Source organism: Sylvia atricapilla, chromosome 2, assembly GCF_009819655.1.
Source record: "Sylvia atricapilla isolate bSylAtr1 chromosome 2, bSylAtr1.pri, whole genome shotgun sequence".
Classification (NCBI taxonomy): Eukaryota; Metazoa; Chordata; class Aves; order Passeriformes; family Sylviidae; genus Sylvia; species Sylvia atricapilla.
The window spans coordinates 20,043,871-20,067,557 of NC_089141.1; the positions used below are offsets into that span (position 1 = coordinate 20,043,871).

At 44.3% G+C, this 23,687-nt stretch overlaps 2 protein-coding genes across 2 annotated transcripts; one reads left to right on the forward strand and one right to left on the reverse strand.

Moving 5' to 3' along the window:
• Nucleotides 1-269: 269 nt before the first annotated feature.
• On the reverse strand, nt 270-11,035 carry GPR161 (G protein-coupled receptor 161). The gene is made up of 8 exons (XM_066340928.1): nt 10,932-11,035; nt 10,236-10,329; nt 9,284-9,373; nt 8,779-9,190; nt 7,183-7,907; nt 5,588-5,692; nt 4,220-4,339; nt 270-2,966 (listed from the first exon to the last, which is right to left on the reverse strand). The coding sequence occupies exons 2-8, from the start codon at nt 10,267-10,269 to the stop codon at nt 2,719-2,721; spliced, it is 1,734 nt and encodes a 577-aa protein (XP_066197025.1). The 5' UTR covers nt 10,270-10,329; nt 10,932-11,035; the 3' UTR covers nt 270-2,718.
• A 1,870-nt stretch (nt 11,036-12,905) lies between these two features.
• Nucleotides 12,906-23,469, forward strand: TIPRL (TOR signaling pathway regulator). Its single transcript, XM_066340930.1, has 7 exons — nt 12,906-13,251; nt 16,237-16,416; nt 17,249-17,348; nt 18,451-18,582; nt 18,980-19,075; nt 19,769-19,831; nt 20,508-23,469. Exons 1-7 carry the CDS (start codon nt 13,151-13,153, stop codon nt 20,655-20,657), a joined length of 822 nt encoding a protein of 273 aa, XP_066197027.1. The 5' UTR covers nt 12,906-13,150; the 3' UTR covers nt 20,658-23,469.
• The last annotated feature ends 218 nt before the right edge of the window (nt 23,470-23,687 follow it).

Here is a 23,687-nt window from a genome sequence, read left to right on the forward strand (position 1 = left end):
CGGGAGAAGAGGGGCGTGGTCACATGGGAAAGGGCGTGGCCATGGGCGTGGCCTAGGGCCCCGCCCCGGTGCGCTCCCGAAGGTTGCCCGGTGCGGAGGGAGCCGTGCTCCAGCCGGGACACCGCCCTGGCCTGGAAACGCCTCCCGCCTCCGCCCCTGCCAGGCTCATCCTGCCTGCTGGACACGCGTTTAAAAGTAAAATAGTGAAAAAGGAATGTAAGTTGAAATAACAGTACAAACACCACAGATCATCAGGAACTGGAAATGAGTTGGGTTTTTTTCTCTTATGTATTTAAGATGGGAAATACAGTTTTACAAAACGTGTGCATTTCTCAATTACTGCTTTTATTAACGGCAAGTCAAGTGAGAAAACGACTCCGATAAGGACTGTTACGGAAGGGTTATAACGCGTGTACAAAAATATGAACAACATTTACACTGGCAGCCGAATTCAGCCACGGTGTAAGCTCTTGCAACCCTCCCGACTTACTCGAAGGCTGCATTTGTCTCAGTACCTGTGTGAAAAACGTGCTTCATACACAAAACTATCGATTTTGTGCTTTCACACGTGCTTTGGAAGTTTTTCTCCTAAACACAGAGCGTTTTGGGCCAGTACCTACTCCTCCACAGTGCATTCATATTCGTGTGTGCCCCTCTGCCATTCAACGACTCTGCTCAACTTCTTTCAAGCAGGAGTACTGAATAAAAGGGCTTCAGACAAAATACTTCCAGGCAAGTGTACAGCTCAAAGAGTGTGGAGTATACAAGCCATGGTGATGGTAATGTTAACGGTGGCAATAATGACCTCACTGCAGGGCACTTCCCGCCGAATATTGGGATTTTTGGTTCTTTTTTTCTTAACGAGTGCCCACAGGTGCAATTTCTCTAACACATTAGAAGTACAAAATGCAAGAGTTAGAACCTCACCATTACTAATTGATTTATTCCTGCATTATGCTAAGAGCCATCTTACTGGAGCTTAAGTGTTCTTGCTGTAACAGCCTGTTCTTAAATCAGCAAACCATGTACTGAATTTTAAGCATGCAGTTATATTTTTCATGAGAACACAATGGGATTCAGGCTAATTCAGAAAGTCAAGTTGCTTTATCCAGAGATGGACATAAGCTTGTGCTGAAACACATCTCTGAGTCGGGAACACAGACAAATAGGATGTCTAAATACAGTACTAGACTGAGGCTCTGCCTCTCATCACTTGGCTTCCGTGCCTCTGAGCAAGTAGCACAAAGACAAAACTTGATGAGTGTACACCCTGGTTTTGCCCAGATGGAAACATCCTGCTCCTAATTTCCAAACAATCTGCAGCAAAACCTCATACAAAGCGCTTCTGGGGAAAGACAGAGGCACAGAGGAGCAGACACAGAGTAAACAAATGCAAATCCTTGGTCCTTCAGTCCATTTGCTACTGACACACACCCCACAGAATTATCCTTATGTCTCCCTAAGAAATACACGGTAAGGCAGGGCTTAAACCCCCCCAAATTAAGGAAGGGGGTTGCCCAGGAAGGCACAGAAAGGTTCCTCAAGCTGGATATACTTGAATGATCCACATCATCCCTCTTCCTTACAAAACTTCCCACCTTTGCAGCTTGTTTCACTGCCAGCAGCTTGGCTGTGCTGAGTTCCCCTTCTTTGGCAAGCAGGGCTGATCAACCCTCTCACAAAGGCCTAACAAGGTAATGTCTGTACAGTGCTTAAGAACATGCAAAGTGCAATATAAGTGCCAAATGGTCTTATTTTTGAGATTAATGAATTAATACTCTTAAGAAATAGAAGCACTGAGGTAACTAGAGCTTAAATATTACATTCCCTCATGATTTAAAAAAAAAAAAAAAAAAAAAAAACCAACAGCTAACTCTCTTCTCTCTAGAAGATGAGTCCTGAATATGAAGTGGTAAAATCTTATTTATATTCTGTTAAGCCTAGCAGAGCCACAGAGTGCCCTTTGCCCTTTAACAGCAAAACCAGGGACATGAACTGAAGTTCTCAGATAAACTAAGAATTCTTCACTAATGATTTCCTCAAATCCCATCTCTGTGCTGTTCCCAGCACATTTTTACTCCCATTCATTACATCCAGAGGAGCTGGTGTCCCACGCTGCTGAAGCAAAGCATAGTCTAATGTCAGATCTGGCATTCTGATGGCTGAACAGACTGAAATATTCCCCAGCAAAGGTAAGCAGGACCATAATCTGCAGGAGCTCTCTGAAAAGTTCAGGCTTTGCCCTTAGTGAAGTCCATGTTCCTCAGCAGAGAGTTGGAGACAGTAAGGCTTTATGTACTATCCAATGCACAAGCTCCTGTAAGCTATCAAGTTTCAACTGATTCATCCTGGTAGTCAGAAGAGGATGGATGGAACAACGAATTAAACACTGCACATACCTTTTCTGTTTTGTTCCTGTATCAGCTTTGGCCAGTAATGGACCCAAGATTCAACTAATGATCTGGTCAATGAAACCAAGCCCTGCATTCCTATGCACTGCGCGATAATGATGTGGCAGAAGAGTCAGTAGCACCCAAACCAGTAAACAAACACTGCTGTAAAATGCTGATGCATTCTGAAGTACCAGAACCCAGCTGTTTCCAGGTGTTGAAAAAACACTGGAAACAAGACAAGGAGTCCTGGTCCTGATGAAACACTACCAGCTGCAGTGGCCCTGCTTAGTGGCTTCGTTCTGTTTTCCTACTCCAGTGCTCATGGTCAAACGTTCCCTTCATCGATGCTCTGCAGCTTCAGTCTTTGGCTGGCTTGGGGCCTGGCACCACGCCGGGAGCCCCCACTGCCTCCTGCCACAGTCCACAAGGGGAACAGGGCTCCTGGTAAAGCATCTTCCCCAAACAGGCTGAGTTTCACATCAGCTTCTATAGCTCGGGCCAGACTGGCTGCGTAACTGTCCAGAGATTTATGGACTTCAGCTTTTACATGAAGAACAGAATTCTTTGCAGCTTCTGAAAAAAGAACAAACCAAGGTAACAGTTGGTAAGCATGGCTGTGCAAATGCTTGAAAACTAATACAGATCCTGTTGTAAAGGCATGATCATTCCCTCTGCAAAATATTTACCAAAAATACTTGGGGTTCCTACACCATTCTATAAACACAAAGCTTCAGAGTGACCTGGGATAATCTGTGCTGGTGCAGCTGTTTTTTGTAGCACCTGTACACCTCTTTACCCACCAACATGTTGAACAATACAAGACTTCATCCTAAATGTAACTCTTCAGTGAGACTGCTGAAATAATTCAAAGCCTCCGGGATGCTGAAAACCCTGAGGCTCACCAGGGAGAACTGCTAAACCTGTGGGGACTTGTGAACTGAGACTTCCCTCTTTCACTCTCACAAGAAATTAGATGTCTGCTTCTGCATAATCACTCAGAAGGATAGTGGGAAATGTAAGCTAATGTGTCTGTACATAAAAATATTCATCTCATGCTGGGAAGAGGACAAAAGGGAACTTTGCCAAGATGTTTAAAAATCCAATAGAATGAGTTTTCTCATTAATTCAGGTTTTATTATTACTTGATGCTTAAAGGCATTCTGCTCATTTTTCTCCTGTCCACAATGGTGTAGTTTAGAAAATTCAGTTGTTATTATCAAGTCTTCTATTGAAATTATTGTAACTATCAGCATAAATTAATGTTCTGACATTTTACAGATGATCACAGCAACATTCTGCTAGCCCTGAATCAACAAACAAGTTGACTGAAAAAATTGCAGGTGGTACATCTGTTTTTGACCCATATCTGCTGAGGAACACACCCAGTAAAGCAAAGTAGAATTTAAGTAAAAAAAAGTAAATGAAACAGAATGAAATTATATTCAGATCACTGAACTCCGTAAATGAGAAACATGGGTATAATGCAATCAAAATATGAGGGCAGGAAAATATATTCCCCAAGAAACAAAAAACAGACTGTTAACAGCCACCAAGATGAATTGAATTGCAGAGAGGATACTGCTATGTAATTTAATTTATATATATGCAGGGAGTCCCAGCTTCCAATTCTTGTCCTTGCCTGCTGCTACTTGACATCTGGAAGAAAGACCTGATTTTGCCTTCTGTTGTACCTGCATGAATGATCAGGTCTGTCAAGGCAAGCAGTGCTCAGATACTTTTCAAGACAATTCTCAAGGTCATGGGAAGCTTCTTGAGCATTCAATATAGTTGACTCTGAGCATTTTCATACTTACCCTTACACTCACCTTTAATTTGTTCCACTTCATCTTCAAATGTCACTGAACTCCTCCTTCGAGGCGGACAGATGCAGTGTGGGGCATGAGGGCCATCTGAGCTGTAATCTTCAAGCAGCATTGTATCTGTTCCTGGAAAGAGCAAGAGCCCTCAACTCAAACAGTGACACTGGGAATACAATATGGTGGCAAAAAGTTTTCAGCCTATTTTCAACAGTTCCTTCAAAAGATGTCTGAACCCAGCTTTTGTGAGTAAATCTGAGCTCAAATTAAGCACTGCACAGGAAAAAAACGAGGTCAGTTTTCACTGAAAAGATTGGGAAATCTTCTCATTAGAGACTGGGCATCACAGGCCCCAGGATCACGTACTACATGCAGCAAGCAACATGGAAGAGGGACTAAGGCATCCTTCTGCTCCTTAGTAACTCACAGTAAACGCATCCAAAGTGAAACAGCATTTCACACTGGATCACTGTATATCCATTCCCAGGCTATGGACTGTGCTCCCTCCTCAACCAGCAGTGGCAGTTCTAACAGCATTTCGGTATCGCTATAGTTTTGTTCATTTGCTTAAACGCTGTCACAAGATGGTAACACTACATCCTCTTAACAGAGGCAGGTTTACCAGGAGGCTGCTCTCCTTTTATCACATACAACTGCAGAATATCCACAACAGGAAAAAAACTACCAGCACAAAACAACTACCAGAAATAAATCCCAGCTCCACAGACTTCCTTTACAAAAGTAGGAAATAAATCCCTTACACCAAGCAACCTTTAAAACATCACCCTCTGGTGTCTCTAGAGCAGAAATACTCTCTAAAATAACTACTGCAGTTAAGAACTGGTAGCTGAGTTCACTCCCAGAAAAATCTAGCAACAGGTCTGGATAGAAAATTACCATGAGAATTCTTTTTCTCTTTTCCAAACTATCTTCAATTGAGAGATCTTAAGTAGTAATGAATCATAAGCTGAAGCCATCCTAAGTGTTTATGTTTACACTGCAGAACGAACAAGACAAAGTTTCTTACAAAATGGGAAACAGAGAAGCCCATTCTTCACAGCACTTTGTTGCTCTCTTCCTTGTGCATACAAAGTCTCCAAAGCACAACAGAAACTGAAGGAGAAGGGCAAAAAAGCAGCGAGTCTTGTTCCCAGGACACATAACCAGGGAAGGGTCACCATTCCATAAGCAGCATTTTGCAAGTAAATCTATCAAGAGCAAGGGAGGAAAAAAGCAACTGCAGCAGTTTTGTTGGAACAGATGCCTCATGTCATTAGTCCACCAGGAGACATCTGTGGGTGTAAACACTGGCTGTCCACGAGACTGCTGCCAAGTGCAAACTTCTGCCCAAGTAGGGAGCAACAGACTTGCAGTTACCTGAATCCTGTGAGCAGCTGAAACCTGTGTCTCCTGTGCTGCTGCTGTTCCCCAGTGGCCTCCCACCTGCCATGAGGGCAGTAAGGTGAGGAGATAGTCCCAAATCTGCAAGAAAGTTTTGTTTTTGTTACACAGTGAATGGTTAAGGAGTTCGCAACGGTAAAAACCTCTTCCAGTAATACCCACTCTACTGCCTTATTTATTATTCTGCATATAAAACTGACCCTTGCTGAGGCAAAGATCCTAGATTCTGGACTTCCCATCTTAGAAATCCAGTCAGCAGCTCTCAGGTTTGGAAAACTCAAGTCTCCTTTCTCTCTGCACCATTTCCTTCCCACTCTTGTTGCAACTGTGTGTGTTTTATCAGCCAGACAAGCTGAGCACCAAGCATATGCTCTCACATGGATGGGGAGATTTGCCAGGTATCTTCTAGACAGAGAATAACCTGGTAGCCACCAGCAGCTGTGACAGGCCATTACTATGGGAAGAAGCTTATGAGCAAGGTCAGGGCACAGAGATGCCCGACTTCTTTCAAATCTCCAAAACAAGAAGGGAGGAGATCATGGGATCTTTATGAAGGTGCTGCTTTGGATCCCACCTTAAGATTTTGTTGTGAGTTTGTTGGGGGTCTTTTTCCCCTCCCTATCAGCCTCCAGCTAAGATATCTGGTAAGAAGCTGACAGCTTCAAGTTTACTGCTTGGAAAAAGAAAAAAAAAATCCTGTCTTTTCTCTCCCCACCTCAGTTTCCAATGTATTAATCCATAGCATTTCCTGGACACAGACTTGCCAAAGCTCCTGGAGCTTATGATGTGGCCACAACTCCGTAACTCTTTCATTTACATGACAGTCTCTCCCAGTGTTCACAGGTTGCCAAAAAGATAATGGACGCCTTGCTGCTCTCATGTTCCTTCTATATTTTAGATCATCCTTCCCAATTAAATAATTTCAGTTCCTGCCTCTGCATGAAATATCCCTTGAAGATGTTCTCTTTTTGGAAACTTTTGAATATGACCAGGGAAATTATTAAAAGTCTAAATGCCATTGCATTGCTACTTTATAAAAACAACAAAGAACCAAACTGAGCAACTGGAGGTCTCAGTCTGCAACTTGGGGACATACCAAATAGTTCTATGGTTTTACAAAGTTTTACTTTGTTTATGATCTTTTCTTCCCAACCACTGAGCCTAAAAGCTGAACTTGCAGGAACAGTTATGCCAGTGAAACCTTAGTGGATTTTAGACAGTTGTAGCACAAGGCCATTAATCAAAGAGAAAGCAGTAAAAAGTACTGTTGGTAGAGCTCAAATCTGGGCAACAGAAAATGGAAGGCACACGAAAGGAAATGCTTGAGAAAGATGAAAATAAATTATTTTTATTAACCTCATCACTAAGTCTTCCCTTCTGGAGAAAGTTTTACTACGGCAGGAGAAATATGTTAACTATAAAAAAAGAGAAAAATTCTCTTTCAAATGCCTATAGCCTGACTGATAAAAGCCTGCTGAAAATTCCAGAAACATCCAGCTCTCTTTACAGAGCCCTAAAACTTTCCAAACATTGGTGGCGTTAAGGAAGTGTCTTTTGCAGCCACATGTTACCTGTGATCCTGTTGGAAATGCTGAAGAGCCTCGATGTCCTGTGCCGCTGAACAAAGGACTTGCGGTAATACCGATCCCCGAAGCACATTTCCAGGAGCTCCTTGCGCACCGTCTTGTTCCATAGCCCGTAAATTAGCGGATGGCAAATGGCACTGGAGAAGGACAGCCATGTAGCCAGTGTCTCCAAGGCAGGGGAAATGCTGTTTTTACCCCAAAGTGCCTCTGATGTTATCACCACCATGTAAGGTCCCCACGTGATGACAAAAGCCCCGATGACAACCAAGATGGTTATGAAAGCTTTGCACTGGTTGGCTGAGTAAACGACCCCTTGGAAGGCGTTCCTTCGGCTGCCAGAGGAGGACGTGGAGGTGCTGGAGTTCTTCCTCCCGTTTCTCTGCGAGTCCTCCTCCACAATGACAATACTCCCACAGTGGATCTTGCGGGCCTTAATCCTTGCCACGCGGAATATGAATCCATAGCAGATCATCATGACCACAAACGGCAGCAGCGCGCACCAGACCTGCCAAAAGGCCGTGTAGGCAGCCTCCTTGTGCCAGGCTGCCACACACATCCACTTGAACTGGTCAAACTCCAAAGAGGACCAGCCAAACAGGGGAGGGAGGCAGCCAATAAGGGAATGCAGCCACACATACACAAGAGCTACCACTGCTCTGTTGCCCGTTATCTTCATCGGATAAACCATCGGGTACAGCACAGCGTAGTACCTGCAGGGCAAGAGTAGTCCAAAGGAGCATAAAAAACATACAAAAAAAGAACATGCTTTAATGATGTTAATATCGAGTTCTTTTTTCTTCAAACAGGCTCAGAAACTCTGTTTCTAAAACCAGTTACATGTAAAAGTAGGTATCACTGCATACCTACTTCTTGATACTGATACTACACAGGGAAATTATTAAAAGTCTAAATGCCATTGCATTGCTACTTTATAAAAACAACAAAGAACCAAACTGAGCAACTGGAGGTCTCAGTCTGCAACTTGGGGACATACCAAATAGTTCTATGGTTTTACAAAGTTTTACTTTGTTTATGATCTTTTCTTCCCAACCACTGAGCCTAAAAGCTGAACTTGCAGGAACAGTTATGCCAGTGAAACCTTAGTGGATTTTAGACAGTTGTAGCACAAGGCCATTAATCAAAGAGAAAGCAGTAAAAAGTACTGTTGGTAGAGCTCAAATCTGGGCAACAGATACTGTTGCTACAGTATCAAGACTGTAAAACTTGGCTGAAGGCACACATGCAACCCTTAAATCTGTTCCTATGTGTGACCGTATGCTTAAGGTATAATCTGGAATTTTAAGTCACTATTTCATGTTTATCAAACAGTATGTTATTATGCCATCAAGAGCTTTAAAATACTTGAGCTAAATGTCTGCGTTTTCCATTACTGATGACATCACTTTCTCTTGCTCCACATCAAAATTTCATGAGGGGCTGAAATAAAAATGATGCTCCAGCAGTACACCAAGGTACCCTCTGCAGTGCTTCTGAACTCTATGAACAGGCAGTGAGTTACTCTGTGAGAGAAGCAGACAATCTGTTTACAAGCAGACAATTCATTACCAAAGAGCAGCTTACCTGTCTATAGCTATGAGTCCCAGGGTGAGCATGCTGGCTGAGCTGATCAGCATGTAGAGCAGGGCTGAGAAATTGCACCAAACCACGCCGAAGATCCATTCTCGCCTGATGGAGCTGGTGACAACAAAAGGCAGCACCAGCACAGAGAGCAGAAAGTTGGAGAGAGTCAGGCTGAACACAAACTTGTTGCTCAAGGTGAGAAGGTACGACTTGCGGTACAGAGTGACAACAATCACCAGGTTGCCCAAACAGATGAAGATGGCAATGACAATTATAGCAATGGACTCGGTGACTCTGACTGCCCCATCTTCCTCCGTGGTCAGGTTCCTCAGGCCCTTCCCATTGCTCAGGGAGGAATTGCTGCTCATGGTCACAGCGTGCAGACCTGGAGCAGCCAAGACATACTGAGCAGCTAGAAGCAGAACAGTGCTCAGAAACATTCAGGTAATAGTTCTTCAAACTCTTTCCAATGACTGGAGGCCCTTTTGCCTTTGTTAAAATTTACCTGTAGTATGCAGGAAACGGCATATTTTAGATGGGCAAGTGAAGGGGCAGTAAAATGCCTGTGGGCATACTGAAGAGGACAACACCAAACCTAGAACAGGGAAGACATGAAGAGGTGAAGGGGGGAAATAAGAAAGAAAATAGGCACATTTTACTTTAAAATGTCCTACAGATCTTACTTGTTTCTAAGTCCTACTTACACAGCCCCTTCATTCGGGCTGTGAAAAACAAGAATGTCACTATCAGTCTTTTTTTCCTCTTACTTTAAAGAAAGTCACTTTTTAAAAAAATTCTGCCTGTCCCAATAGTGACCTTGTATTCTGCCTATACAGCATTTGCCAATGGTCTATGGATGCCTGGCTAGTCATACCCTGCTGACTCTTCCTTAACAGTTGCTAAGTAACATTCAAAGACTCGGGGACCACTGCATGTACTCTCCCAACATCATTTCTCCATGTGCATAATCACCTTAGCTACAGTGCTGATTGCATTTTATTGCTAATACCCTAAAGGACTGGAGGAACTGGCTTTCTGTACATGAGGTTTGAAAGACACTTCCTTGCATTAAGATGAGGTCCATGCTACAGAAATGCTCAAGAATCTTTAATCCTTGACTTCTCACTGTTAGCATCCATCCCATTGATTCACAGCCTCATTTTGTGAAACCTTGTTATTTCTTTCATTCCTTAGCAATTCTTCTTTTCCCTGCTGCCCCCAAATGGCATCCACTACCTACTTCATTCAGTCCTTCACCCATCTGCAGGACAGTATCATGAACACAAAACCAACAATAACAACAAAAAAATGCAAATATGCAGACCAAAAAAAGTAAAAGAGTCCACCAATGAATATAAAGTTGATTTTAGCACTTCTGGGAAGGGACTCAGGAAAGTTATCTCAGCTAATTCTGCAATTGTGCCAGACATGGGTCCCAGACAGCCGGGAATACTCACAGAAGTGCTTCCATCTGCGTGGCTGCTGTGGCATTAGGCAGCACTGTCAGTCTGGAAAGACGCCTAAAATTTTTCCATTTTTATCTGTACTTTCCTAAGAACATAATTGAAGACATTACTGGGCCATGCTTTGTAAAAACAAAACTTAGCTCTTCCCTAGCCTCTGACTGAGGATTTGTGCAAAAACACTTCCCCTCGAGTTTCTTTCTCTCTCAGCATGCCGGCACCACCTCTGTGTGCCTTTCCAACCCTTTCTGGCCGGAGCGGGTTTTGGAAAGGCGGCGTCAGCCCCGCGGCCGCTCCCTGCGCTAGCGATGCTCGGGGCACCTGGCGCTCGGGTCCTCTCCCGGCCCTGCTGCACCCTGCGGGGGAAAGCGGCCTCTGGCAGAGCTGGCTCTCCCGGGGCAGGGCTACCCGAGGCGGGACAGTATCCCGTCCCATCCCGTCCCGTTCCCTCCCATCCCATCCCGGCCGCGGGCAGCGCGGCCAGGCTTCCCGCACACACAAAGCGGGTGGAACCGAGTTGGAAATACGGTGGGGAAGGGGGGCTTCGCCATTTTGCCCCTGCGCTCCCTCCGGCAGCGAACAAAGGGCTGGAACAGCGTCCTCCGCCCCGGGCATCCATCGCCTTCCCCCCACCCCGCCGGCGGCGAGCGGGTCCCGCCGCCTCTGCCCCCTCCCCGGCTCCGCACTCACCGCCCGCCGCCGCCGGAGCGGGGCGTTCCGCTTGGGGCGCCCGGGATGCCGCTCAGCCGCCGCGGCCCGAGGCTGCCCCGCCATGGGCACGGCCCCGGCCCCGTGCTGCCCCGGCCCCGTGCCTGCCCCTCCCGCCGTCCCGTCCCGTCCCGCCCCGCCGCGCCCCCTCCCCGCCCGCCGTGCTCTCGGGGCCGCCCCGCGGCGGTCCGCGCACTTCCCGGGAGCTCGGTTAAAAAGGAGGGGGGAAAAGTACTTCACGTGGATGAGGTAAAGTGATTTGGTCCCGCTCGTAGTGCCAAGTAGTCGTAGAGCCTAAGTGCTAGACTTCCGAGACCCCAAAACACTATTAAAAGTAACACAAAGTAGATTTGTGGAAGAGGTTTCCCGCACGCACATCTGAAGCGAGTCATCGGATGTTGGTGACAGTATAAAGGGTGAACAATAGTTAAATGCCGTGCTTTTGCATCCCTAGTTCCTGCCTTTCCCTGGCAACGCCCTTGAGCGAAGAGTGACAGCCCTGATGTGAGCTGTGCTGTGTTTCGATTGCTCCGTGGAGTTTTTAATGCTGTGGACATCAGCTTTCTCGTGGCTGCTGCCTCAGTTCGCTCCCATGCTCCAACAGGAGCGGGACTGTGTGTCTTGCTCCTGTGCCAGGAAGTCCATAGGGACTTACGTCTGCTCTTTGGATGACGCAGAAAAGCAAGACAAGCACCCACCCACCATTGCTGGAATAGTAAGCTGATGTAGCATTTTTAACCAGTTCTGCTGATACTTTTCTACAGGACTTTTTTTAAGCTTTCCACGCCATTGCACTTCCACATTTTAAAAAGACCATCTTTAGACAGCATTTAAAAACATATCGAACCAGCACAAGAGATCCCACAATGATGCACAGAAGTTTCACCTGAATGTGAGGAAGAACCTATTTCCTGTGCAAGTGATTGTGCACTGGTTGCCCAGAGAGGTTGTGGACTCTCCCTCATTGGAGATATTCCAGACCTGTCTACACACAATCCTGTGCCATGTGCTCAGGGATGACTCTGCTTGAACAGGGAAGTTGGACCTGATGATCCTTAGTGGCCCCTTCTAACTTTGCCCAGATGTGACTCTGTGTGCACACACGCGTGTGTACTATCTAACATGGCACATGGCAGCAGGAAACCTATGTGATGGAGTCACGTAATGCTTGCTGCAACTTTGAGTGTGGCCATGGAGATAGTCCAGGGCCACCAGAGGCTTCAGAGCTCCTCAAAACCGCTCCTACCCAGCTGTCCCACTGCTCTTGGCAAGGTACCCATGGGGAAGTGGCTGGAGGCACAAGCACTTGTGGGGTACACAAACATTCCCCACTGGCTTCTGCAGCCCAGCTTCACTGGAACACAGGCTTGGGTGAGCTTGCTTGATCTCTGTCTTGGGCAGGGGAGATGAGAGAGCCCACTCTCCTCATGGTGGCTCCAGCAGCACAGAGAAGTGTAGATCCCCATCCCTCATCCACCTGCCCCCCTATCACCTCACAGAATCACAGGCTGGGTAGGCTGGAAGGGGCTACAGTGGATCATCTGGTCCAACCTCCCTGCTCAAGAAAGGTCACCCCAGAGCACACGGCACAGGGCTGTGTCTAGACAGGTCTGGATTATCTCCAGTGGTGGAGGCATCGCAGCCTCTCTGGGCAACCTGTTCCCATGCTCAGTCATCGGCACAGTAAAGTCATCTGCACATTCCATACTCTTGGAATCCCATCTTCAGATATTTGTACACGTTGATGAGGGCCCCTCTCAGCCACCTCTTCTCGAGGCTGAACAGGCGCAGCTCCCTCAGCCCTTCACCGAACGGAGATGCCTCAGTCAATCATTGTCGTTGCCCTCCGCTGGACGCGCTCCAGGAGCTCCACGTTTCTCCTGTCCAGGACAGAACACTGCACATGTGGGGTTACTAGAGCTGAGCATGCCTCAGCTCTAGTTGGCAACGCTCCCTCCGCCCTGTTGGCAACGCTCTTCCCGACGCATCCCAGGATTCCACCGCCGCCGGGCCTCCGCGTCCCGGGAAGCGGAAACACCCACGGGAGCGGTTCCGGGGGCGCCGCCGCTGCGCTGAGCGCGGTGCGGGAAGAGACGGAAGAGAGGGCCTCCGCCGCCTCCGCTGCCGCCGCCGCCGCCCCTTCCCCGCCTCCTGCCGCTTCCCGCCGCTCCCGCCTTCTGCTCGGCGGACAGGAGGCCGCCATGCATCCCGTTTTCCAGAGCAGCCGGCGCGACTTCACCTTCGGGCCGTGGAAGCTGAGCGCCGCCCGGACGCACATCATGAAGTCGGCGCAGGCCGAGAGGTGGGGCGGGCTCCGGGCCAGGGGCGCAGGGGGGCACGGCACTGCACGGCACAGCACTGCACAGCACAGCACTGCACAGCATAGCACGGCATTGCACTGCACAGCACTGCACAGCAGAGCACTGTACTGCACAGCATAGCACGGCATTGCACTGCACAGCACTGCACTGCACAGCACTGCACAGCACAGCACTGCACGGCATTGCACTGCACGGCATTGCACTGCACAGCACTGCACTGCACAGCACTGCACAGCACAGCACTGCACGGCATTGCACTGCACGGCATTGCACTGCACGGCATTGCACTGCACAGCATTGCACTGCACAGCTCTACACTGCACAGCACAGCATTGCACAGCACAGCATTGCACTGCACAGCACAACACAGCACAGCATTGCACTGCACAGCACAACACTGCACAGCACAGCATTGCACTGCACAGCACAGCACTGTACAGCACAGCGCTGCACTGCACAGCGCTGCACAGCACAGCATTGCACTGCACAGCACAACACTGCACAGCACAGCATTGCACTGCACAGCACAGCATTGCACTGCACAGCACAGCACTGCACAGCACAGCATTGCACTGCACGGCACGCTGTCCCCGCTGCTCGGGGAAGCCCCGCACGCTGTCCCCGCTGCTCGGGGAGCCATCGCGGGGCTGCGGCTTGGCCGCCACAGCGAGGGGCTGGGGGCATTGGGTGACTTTGCGAAAGAAACGCAGAGCCTTCCCAGGGTGGGGGAGACCACGTTCGGCCCAGTTATAAGGGGAACCGGAGTTGTTCCTTCTCTTCAAGCTTGATTCTCTGGCTGGAGAAACTGGGGCCATTTGGGTTACAGGCGATTTCCAGAATTTTGTTTTAATGACCACAGAAGGCAGCCTACAAGAAGGATAAAGAGGCACTTTTTACAAGGGCGTGTAGTACGAGGACAAGGGGGAATGGATTCGAACTGAAGGAGAGGAAATTTAGATTGAACCTTAGGAAAGAAAGTCCTGACTGTGAGGATGATGAGTCACTGGAATAGGTTGCTCAGAGAAGCTGTAAATCCCCCATCCCTGGAGATGTTCAAGGCCAGATTGGATGGAGCTTTGTGCAGCCTGGTCAGGTGGAGGTGTCCTTGCCCATGGCCGAGGGGTTGGAACTTGACCTTTAAGGTTTCTTCCCACTCAAACCATTCTGTGATGGTACGATTACAGTGGGTTTGGATCTTTGGATGTCTGTGAACTGAGACCTGCTAATTAGAAGTCTGATTTTCTTAATTACTCTTAAAAAAGGGTATTTTCAATGTCTTATGTCATGTCTTGGTAATAGGTGTTTTAAGATAGTGGTTTTAATTAAAAATTTATACTTTGCTCTCTTCTTGTAGGAATTTTCAGTCCAGTGAAATGATTGGAGGAAATGTTCCTGTATCAGTATCAAGTACTTAAGTCAGATTTGCTAATGTGGAACTGAAGAGTTCAGCTGTGCCATAACTGACCTTAGGGGCAGATGGATTTGGCAGATATTTCTCGGTTTCATTTTCTGGAATAAATTTCAATACACGTGGGAATCTCATTAGTCTTGTTAAATGTGCTTTCATTTATCTTGCTTTTACTTTTTCTGAGGCTAATGAGGCATTCTCTGGGTGGAACTGGCTGCTCATGGCTGGGATGGGTGCACTGTTAGCTGGGTGAAACATTGGGTGGCTGAGCTCAGAGAGTGATGGTGAATTACAGTGGTGTTCCCCAGGGCTCAGTATTGGGGCCAGTCCTGTTCAGTAGCTGTATTGATGGGCTGGGCAAGGTGATTGAGTGCACTCTCAGTAAGTTCACAGGTGATCCCAAGTCAGGTGGAAGTGTTGATTTGCCGGAACGTAGGAAGGCTCAGTAGAAGGATCTGGACAGGCTGGATCGATGGGCTGACACGAATTGTAGGACATGCAACAAAGTCACAGTGACTCATTTTGTCTTTTTTATTGCTTGGGGAGCACTATTAGTATCCACAGGATTTTTATTTCTGGCAAATATATATATTTCAAAAGTCCCTCAGCAACCTGTGTGGAAAGGAGAAGGATTAAATGTGCCATATCCAAGAATTCTTTTCTGTGCAGGGGTTGGTTTTTGCAGGTCAGGGGTTCCTACACTTGATGAAATGGAAAAGTTCATAATGTTATTCTGCCTTCTCTGGGAAAAAGTAGGATCTTATTCTCCAGGTCTGAATGAATAGTGAGTTTACTATTTTTATTTTAGTTAGGTTAACAATGTTCTTTTGTATTCAGGGTTACAGAAATAACCACTTTTGGTCAGGAATGCTTTGTTATCAATGTGAACATTATGATTAGAACACTCTTCTCCCTCCCCTCACTCAAATGAATGTATTTCCTAAAGCTTTCTTTCCAGCTGTCATGTATCCCTTTTTGATCTTGGTAAGTCAGGTAGGTAGGGAGGAAGAGTTTAGGAAGTGTACCAGTATGTGTCTTCAACCAGCTTGAAAAAGTAGTAGAGCACAGTAGTGTCTTCTGCACTTTTTACATATCCTACCAGCATCTTTTAAGCATCTTTTTTGTAGGCTTCGAAATTTGGGGGTACTGACCACTGTGCAGTGAATTCAGACTTGCTCATGATGAGTCCTTGTTCCTAGAAGTTTCTTTGAGCACCTGCTGAAGTTGGTCCATTGATCATGCAGGGATTTGCTAGCACAAGTGGAAAATTTCTTCTGCATGCTTCTCAGATACTCTTGATTCCTCATGTGTGAGAATTTTGTCTGAGCCTGATGGCAAAGGAACGTTTTAGGAATACTTTTTTGGTGAAAAAGTCACTTTGGATCAATGACTGTGCATTTCAGGTGAAATTATTAACCTGTGAAAACAACAAAGTCTCACAGAACATACTGATGATGGGTCTTCTAAGTTATCCTGCTCTAAAGAGTCCTTATTCCAAAACAGGGACTGCTTTCACTGAGTTGTAGCTGACTGGTGCCTCTTTTATTTTTCTTTGCAGGTTGGCTGACGAATTACACATGCCTTCCCTGCCGGAGATGATGTTTGGAGACAATGTCCTAAGAATACAGCATGACCATGGTTTTGGAATTGAGTTCAATGCTATAGATGCTTTAAAATGTGTCAATAATTGTCAAGGTATGATCAAAGTCGCTTGTGCAGAGGAATGGCAGGAGAGCAGGTACAGTATTTTTATCACCAGTGGGCAAGTACTGGTGGTGTTGTGTATGAAACTGTCATACAGTCATTAAAGGAACAAACTGAACTCTTGAGGACCACGTTGCATTTGGTTCTACCCTAGATACAGCATGTGATCACAGAAGTCACTTTACTTTTCTTTGCTGTCGTCATGCTTTCTGTTAAATTGGGTCAGTTCTGTTTTTCAGCTGTCGTGGCTTTCTTAAAGTAAACTTCAAGTTTAACATGACTTAATGCTGTTTCTGTTTATTCAAACTCATAGGGCCTTCAGCACTACGAGACTGCATTGTATGGGGTTGCAAAGTGCTGTAAATGTTTAGAATATTAGCATTAGGAGTAAAGTAGAACAATTACCATGCATGAGAACTAATGGTGATGCTTAGTATTTACCAGATTGGATTAGTGGTAGAGCGCCTGGAAATAAAGCACAGAAAGAACGCAAAGTTGTCATGAAAACTAAGCTAAATCGCAGTGCTAATGATTGCTGTGTGTTGTCAAGAGATCACTTTCTGCCTACTTAAAAGAAAAATTGATCTTGAAATACTTTTTTTTTTCAACAATATTGCATGAAAATCTTCAATTTGAGTCATAGAACTGAGATAGAGAGTTCTCACAATTGTTTGCCCAGTTATTATGGAAACAGATGTGAAACCATGATTAAGTCTTGACATTTTGACTGCAGCTCAGACAATGCTGCTGGTTTTCTTTAGGAACAGTGTGGGAATTCTAACCTCACAGTCTTATGTGAGGTTGTAATTTTTTGAGAATTGCTACAAAGCAATTACTTCAAAGCTGTTTTCTCTTTCACTGTTGAGGAGTGAGACTGAGCACAGTAAGGAAGTTGTCAAGCCATATGACTGGACTTACACAACAGATTACAAAGGAACTTTGCTGGGAGATAGTGCAACATTAAAGGTAATAATTTTTTTCTTGTTAATTGCTGACTGCATCTTGCTTCAGTCAATCTTTTTTTTAAAGCTGTCATTTACCCTTCAGTAGGCTTCTGTAAAATCTTTTGAGCATTGTAATTTATGATTTCAAAGTGTAATTTTGGCTTCTCATGTCTCTCAGCTCATGATTTTATCCTAATCAAATCATGGCTTATTTTAATAACGGGGGTGGGTGGTGTCTTGAAGTGTTTTAGGATTAAAGCACGTGGGAGGCTTCAGCTCTTGCTGGGGGCTGCTCTGGGGCCATGAGCTGCTCACATACAGCAGAACTATCAGCTGTGTCATTCTTGTAGTGCCTTTATGCTCTGCTGCTTGCATGTTTGTCTGCTTTCCGACCTGGCTGCTTTCAGTGGCCTGATGTTTTTGTGCAACAGTGACTCCTCATATTTAAACTCACAGGCCCTCCCATGTCTTTATTTTTGTGAAAATAAGACTGAAGTTCCCAGCTTCTGTTTACTGCATACAGGTTGCTTGCTACTAAGCAGATAATCTGTATTAATTCACTAGAATTGCTTTAGTTAGACATCATTTGAGTTGCTGGAATTAAAACTACAACATAGAAATAAACAATGTTGGTCCATAGTCTTTAGACACCAGAAGTGTCTATGGAGACCATGAGGTAGAAAACATATAGGTATTGATTTCCATTCTGGGCTTTACTAGAATCCTTTTCAAAGTGTGTCATGGGCTAGGGGTGCTAAATGCATGGAAATCTCTTTATAAACTTGAACTTCTCCATACGTATGTTAAACACAAGACATATTCAAATGTTTTGAAAGAAAGGGAGCAGAATTGTTTGCGGCTGAAACTCTACTGAGTCTGTACCCAGAGAGAAATTTATTCAGAATTTTCCACTCTCAGTTTTTGCTTTTGCCTCATGTTATTTCCAAGAAGAAACTCTTGAAAACTTTGATTTTAACTTTTTCTCTTAGAAATTTAGGGTGTCTTAAGCACAGTGCCCTAGAAGCTTTTTCCTGTTTGAACTGTAGAATTCAAAATAACAGGACAAACTTTATGTAGTTTGGCAACAAATTAATATGCTAACTGTTCTTAATCTTTTTCTCTAGGTTGTTCCTACAACAGAACACATAAATACAGAGAAATTGAAAGCCAGGGAACAAATTATGTTTTTTGAAGAAGTCCTCCTGTTTGAAGATGAGCTCCATGATCATGGAGTATCAAGTTTGAGTGTGAAAGTAGTGAGTATTGGGAGGTGTATAAAAGATACCTGGGGACTCAGTTGGCAAAACACAGCTGCTTTTTGCATGTTGTTCCTTCTGGGATTTAAACTTCAAAGCACAAACTTCTTCATCCTTGCTCTTAGAAATATGACCTTACTGGAAATGGTGGTGTCTTGAGACCTTTGCCATCTGTCATTTGCTCCAGGGGACAGTCTTTCCCCTCCTTCTGCATCCTGCCTAAATAGTCCCTTGCGACACTGTCTGCCCATAGCTGCAGCAAATCAACAGCCCAGATTTTGACTTCATTCTTTAAAACTTCTCATATTGTCTTCCATTGTGAATATCTGATGCAGACAAATATATGCTTAAAGGAAGCCTTTGTGAAATGCTGAATGAGCGATCTTTATTTTTGCAGAGAGTTATGCCTTCCAGCTTTTTTGTGCTGCTGAGGTTCTTCCTGCGAGTGGATGGGGTCCTCATCAGGATGAATGATACAAGGCTTCATCATGAGGTATAAACCCTTACTTTCCATCATGATTTATTTTACAGAGGTTCCCTTGCCATTTTACTTCCAGTGACCTAGTGATATTCCTCTAATTTAATACTGATGTTCGGGGGGCATAAAAACTTCTGAGTGTATTTTATTATTGTGGTGGTGCTGAGCAGGCAACTTAGTGCTGGATGCCATGGTGTATGAGCAGAGTAGGCTACCCTTCATGTGATGTAATTATTTGAATATATTGGACAGTCACAGATCAGAGAAGAAAGTAAAGAGGAAAAATAAGGCAACAGTAACTAGAGTTCATTACTGTCTTGTCTCCAAGTACATTATTTTTGTCTTGCCTAACAGAATTGGACTGCAAGTGTAACTTGCAAATAACTGTCCATTGTACACTGAGTTATGTTATCTCATAAATAACACAGGATGTTAAGATTTGTGGTATGGTAATTCTGTGTAGATGTGTAGTAGTTCTAGCTGAATAAAGATTAGTTAGCATATTCAGTCATAGAATTTTTTTTGAAGCATGCACACAGGTGATTTTTGGAAAAAAAAGTTTGTTATCATCTGTCTTCACAAACTTTAATGTTCATTTCTTCTCCTAGATGAAAATAGGTGGTCAACCAAATTCTAATCCTTACTAAATTCAATGTATTTTAAATGCTTAGTTTGTACTGATACCAGATGATTGCTTTTTTCCATTAGGCTGACAAGACCTATATGTTGCGAGAATACACATCCAGAGAAAGCAAAATATCAAGTTTAAAGGTATTGGATGTTTCTTTTCCTTCTGTCTGCTCTTTAGTTTTATGGTCAGCATAGAAAATACTGTGTTTCTAAGTCCTTCTTTGTACAGTTTGGAATTAATACAGAGGAAAATTGGTTTTGCTTATGCAGGTTTTGTTTTGGTGATTTTAGAGCAGATTTGCATTTTCTAAATGCTCAGATCACATGACAAGACATGGGATTAAGTAACTTTTTCTACTATTGAGCTAATAAAATGTTTTACTATTTTATTTTTTCATAGAACTGTTCAGCTACAAACTCATGTACTCCAGGTCCCATGGTGTTAAATTTCATGGCTGGTTGTGTGCTTCCAAGTAGTATTAGAGGTTAGGATCTGTTTGGTAATAGACTCTCTCAGTTTTTCTCAAATATTTGAGGTAAATTGGTCACCTTAAAACTCTGGTAATGGCTCAGGATAATTTGTGGTTCATTTAGAGTTGCAGCTGTTGATTTTTATTTGTGACAAATGCCTGAACTTTCATTTTTTTTATACCGTTCCTTCTCCCTTATTTTTCCTTTGCCTCTAAAAAGTTTGCCTCTAGCAGTGTTTACATCCAATAAATGATAAATTAATTGTGTGTAGGAGTTTGGGGTTGGAATAATTTTTCTTATCCCCTCTTTTCTTTCACTCATTTCACGTGAAATTTTTGCTTTTTAGAACGTTCCACCTTCGCTGTTCACAGAACCTAACGAGATCTGTCAGTATCTACCCATGAAGGAGACAATCTGTGAAAAACTAGAATTCCCAGAGAAACTGGAGCCTAAACCAGAAACATCACTGGAAACCACATGTGCTAAGTCTAAATAAATGTGACTTTATAAGGACTTGAAGTAGACTGGAAATAATGTGATCACAGTTGTTGTCATGGGGGGCGTTTCACTACTAGTGGAATGAAGAATTTGGCTAATTTTTCTGTAGCCTTGAGAGAAAACATTTCAAGCAGGTTTTGCTAATGGTGTTTTTTTGTTTGGATTGTTTTTTAATCTGTGTCTGGAGTTGATGATAGACTGATGGTGAGTTACAGTTTTCAGCAGCATTGGAGAAATGTCTATTGGGAGTCTGGATTCTGTTTAGTTCACTAAGCAGGCAGGATGGACCCACATCTGCTAACACTTCTCTGAAGATTTTGTTTTGTTTTTGCTGCTTCAGATACAAAGAAACTACCAGAGTTGTAAAACTGGCATGGTTTTATTTTTATTGAGAAATAATCCACAGTAAAAAAAATTCCTCTACATTTATTTTGATCTGTCAGTCCTAAACTACCCATTTTGCTTGGCTTCCACTACTGACAACCAACAATGTTACTTTTGTACTTTCTGATCCAGAACCTCGCCTAAGAATATTCATTTCATCTGAGGATAGGTTTAAGTGTAGGGAAAAAAGTACATTTGTTTGACACTATATAAAGGTAAAATTATTTGTGAGGCATTAACTCCAGAGCAGGAGCAGAGCTGGAGATTACCAGAGAGACACTGGTAAGTCTCTTCACAAATGCTGGTTTAATCTGATGTCAGCTGGAGTTCTCTGGGCAGTTTTGGGACTCTGGGCTGTTCTAGGACTCTCACTTGGGGTCCCTGTGCTGCTCCAGTCATGTATGATGGTGGAAAGGCAGTGCCCTGCACTGGCCTTTTCTTGGATGTGCCCACATGTGATGCTTTCACTGTCCTGACGGCCAAATTGCAAAAGGGCAGTGGGGCTTAAGGCTGGGGAAGTCTGATCTCTAAGGGGTGCTGGTATTTGCAGTTTGAGAAAGGGGATCCTGTATGGCCTTAGAAGGATCCTAACTTGTATTCCAGATGCATCATTTTGGTTTATTCTAAAATTCTTCTGAGTTCTAATATTGATAGAAATGTGATCACTTGTATAGTCATGGTTTCAACACTCTGTAGATGAAACTGAAATACTTGTATTGCTTTTGGAGATCCTGCAATGTATTACTGGTTTGGCCTAAGAATGGGGCAGCTAAGCAGGCTTGTCTGGGTTTGCTGCGGACACTTAGTGCAGGGAGCAAGTAACTCTAGTGAAAAGCAGGCCTTGTGGTGCAAGGTGCTTGTAGATAAGAACATGTACACATTCTGATGTCTTGGGGTTTCTGTTTAAAAATCTTCATCTTCTACACTGCATGGCTTACTAGAAGCAACCCACCATAAAGCCTAATATTTAACCATATCTTTTGTGAAGTGATTTTCATGTAGAGAAGATCCTCAGGTTTTCAGTGGGGAAAAATAGTCTACTGCCATCTAAGTGACTGTTTCCTTAGTAAAAACAAATACACTAATTTCACTTTTATTTGAGGCAGCCTGGTGTGGTGAATTCTACAGCAGGTGGAAAGGCAGGTACTAACTGCAATTTTTCCTGTGTCACTGATTTACTCTAACTATGGGGAAGACATTTCTCTGTGCCTCCATTCCCTGTATGTAAAAATGAAAGTTAATATATGCTTACCTCACAGAGAGACTGTGAGGATTAGTTTGTACAAAGTTATTAGAATATTTTTTTTCTGAATACACCTTCAGCCTTATCTTTGGAATCCTTTGGAAAGGATTACTGCAAAAAAAGATCCATAGGATGAGTGAAGAGAACCAAAATGAAACAGTTTCTGAAAGAAGCTGTCAGTCATGATAATTATCAGACATCATCTGGGTGAATGAATTTATGGCCACTTTGAAATAGAAGTATGGTCCTCTATGTTACCAATTAGTCCTAAATTCTGTTGGCCTTTTTTCATCTTCTTGCCCTTGTTTCCTAAACGTTTTAGTGTCAGGATGAAGAATGGGGCTGCAAATCAATGAGCATGGAAGAGGTTCAAATCTCTCCAGTAACAGACGATTGTTTGAGTCCATTCCAGTGATGGAGGGAAATGAGGAAGGAGTGAAAAGGAAGGGAACAACAAAACAGAGGTGAAGAGATACTTTTCTGGTAGAAGTAAATCATGGCACTTCTTTTCGCCTAAGCATATATTAGTATACAGGCCTTAGAGCCTATAAAAACACACTTTACAGCTGCTGTGACTGGGAGCAGAGCTCATGTGGTGCTGGCATGAAGGAAACTATATCTGCATTCATTAATTCAAACTGTGATTTGGGCTTGGTCAGTCATGCTAATGTTAAGCTCCTTTGGGCTGAAATAGAGTGTGGGGAAGCCACAGAGCTGGGAGAGAGCAGTGGAAAGGGCACTCTGCATGTTTAGCTTATACTGTGTGTTTTCTCTTGTCCATCATACATCCTAATTGGTGACCTGTCAGTAGAGTTTTATGAAATGGACTTGTATCCTGACTCTATAGATACCTGCTCTCCATCTATTCTAAAGGGTGCTTTGCATTTCAGTGGAACACTCGTCTTGGGGAAATCACAACACCTTTAGGAAGTTACAGTTAGAACAAGTTCAAAATTGGAGCACTTTGTGAGTTTCTTACACCACACAGATTACCAAGAAGCAGCGGTATAAACTGGCATACAGCAAGCTCTCTGGCACAAAATTTCCACAGAAACGTACCACTTGGAATAAATAACTTCAACAGGGAGGGAGTGGGGTGATCCTCCAGCCATTTTGTGTCGAGTTTTATGTGGCAGTTTATATTGTTCCTTGTATGTTGCTAAATAAAACGTACCAAACATTTCATAGTTCTGTTTTTAACTGAGCAAAATAAACTGAAATAACTACTTGTGACGCTGAATTTTGGCTGCTAGCAGGACGTTGTATCCACCTGCCTTTGTCTGGCAGGAGGCTGCTCGGCTCGTTACGAAGATAAAGCGAGCGGGAGAAGAGCCACATTCGTGGGATTAGAATGAAACCTCACTGACTAGAAAATGAGTTTTGCTACCGCCAAGTGCTGGG

Coding starts and splice junctions, on each gene's coding strand:
- GPR161 (XM_066340928.1), bottom strand. CDS start 10,269: ATGCCACAGCAGCCACGCAGATGGAAGCACTTCT. Junction 7,908..8,778: donor GGACTCATAGCTATAGACAG/GTAAGCTGCTCT, acceptor CTTGCCCTGCAG/GTACTACGCTGTGCTGTACC. Junction 2,967..4,219: donor TGAAGTGGAACAAATTAAAG/GTGAGTGTAAGG, acceptor TTCTTTTTTCAG/AAGCTGCAAAGAATTCTGTT.
- TIPRL (XM_066340930.1), top strand. CDS start 13,151: ATGCATCCCGTTTTCCAGAGCAGCCGGCGCGACTTCACCTTCGGGCCG. Junction 13,252..16,236: donor AAGTCGGCGCAGGCCGAGAG/GTGGGGCGGGCT, acceptor TTTTCTTTGCAG/GTTGGCTGACGAATTACACA. Junction 18,583..18,979: donor CAAGTTTGAGTGTGAAAGTA/GTGAGTATTGGG, acceptor TTATTTTTGCAG/AGAGTTATGCCTTCCAGCTT.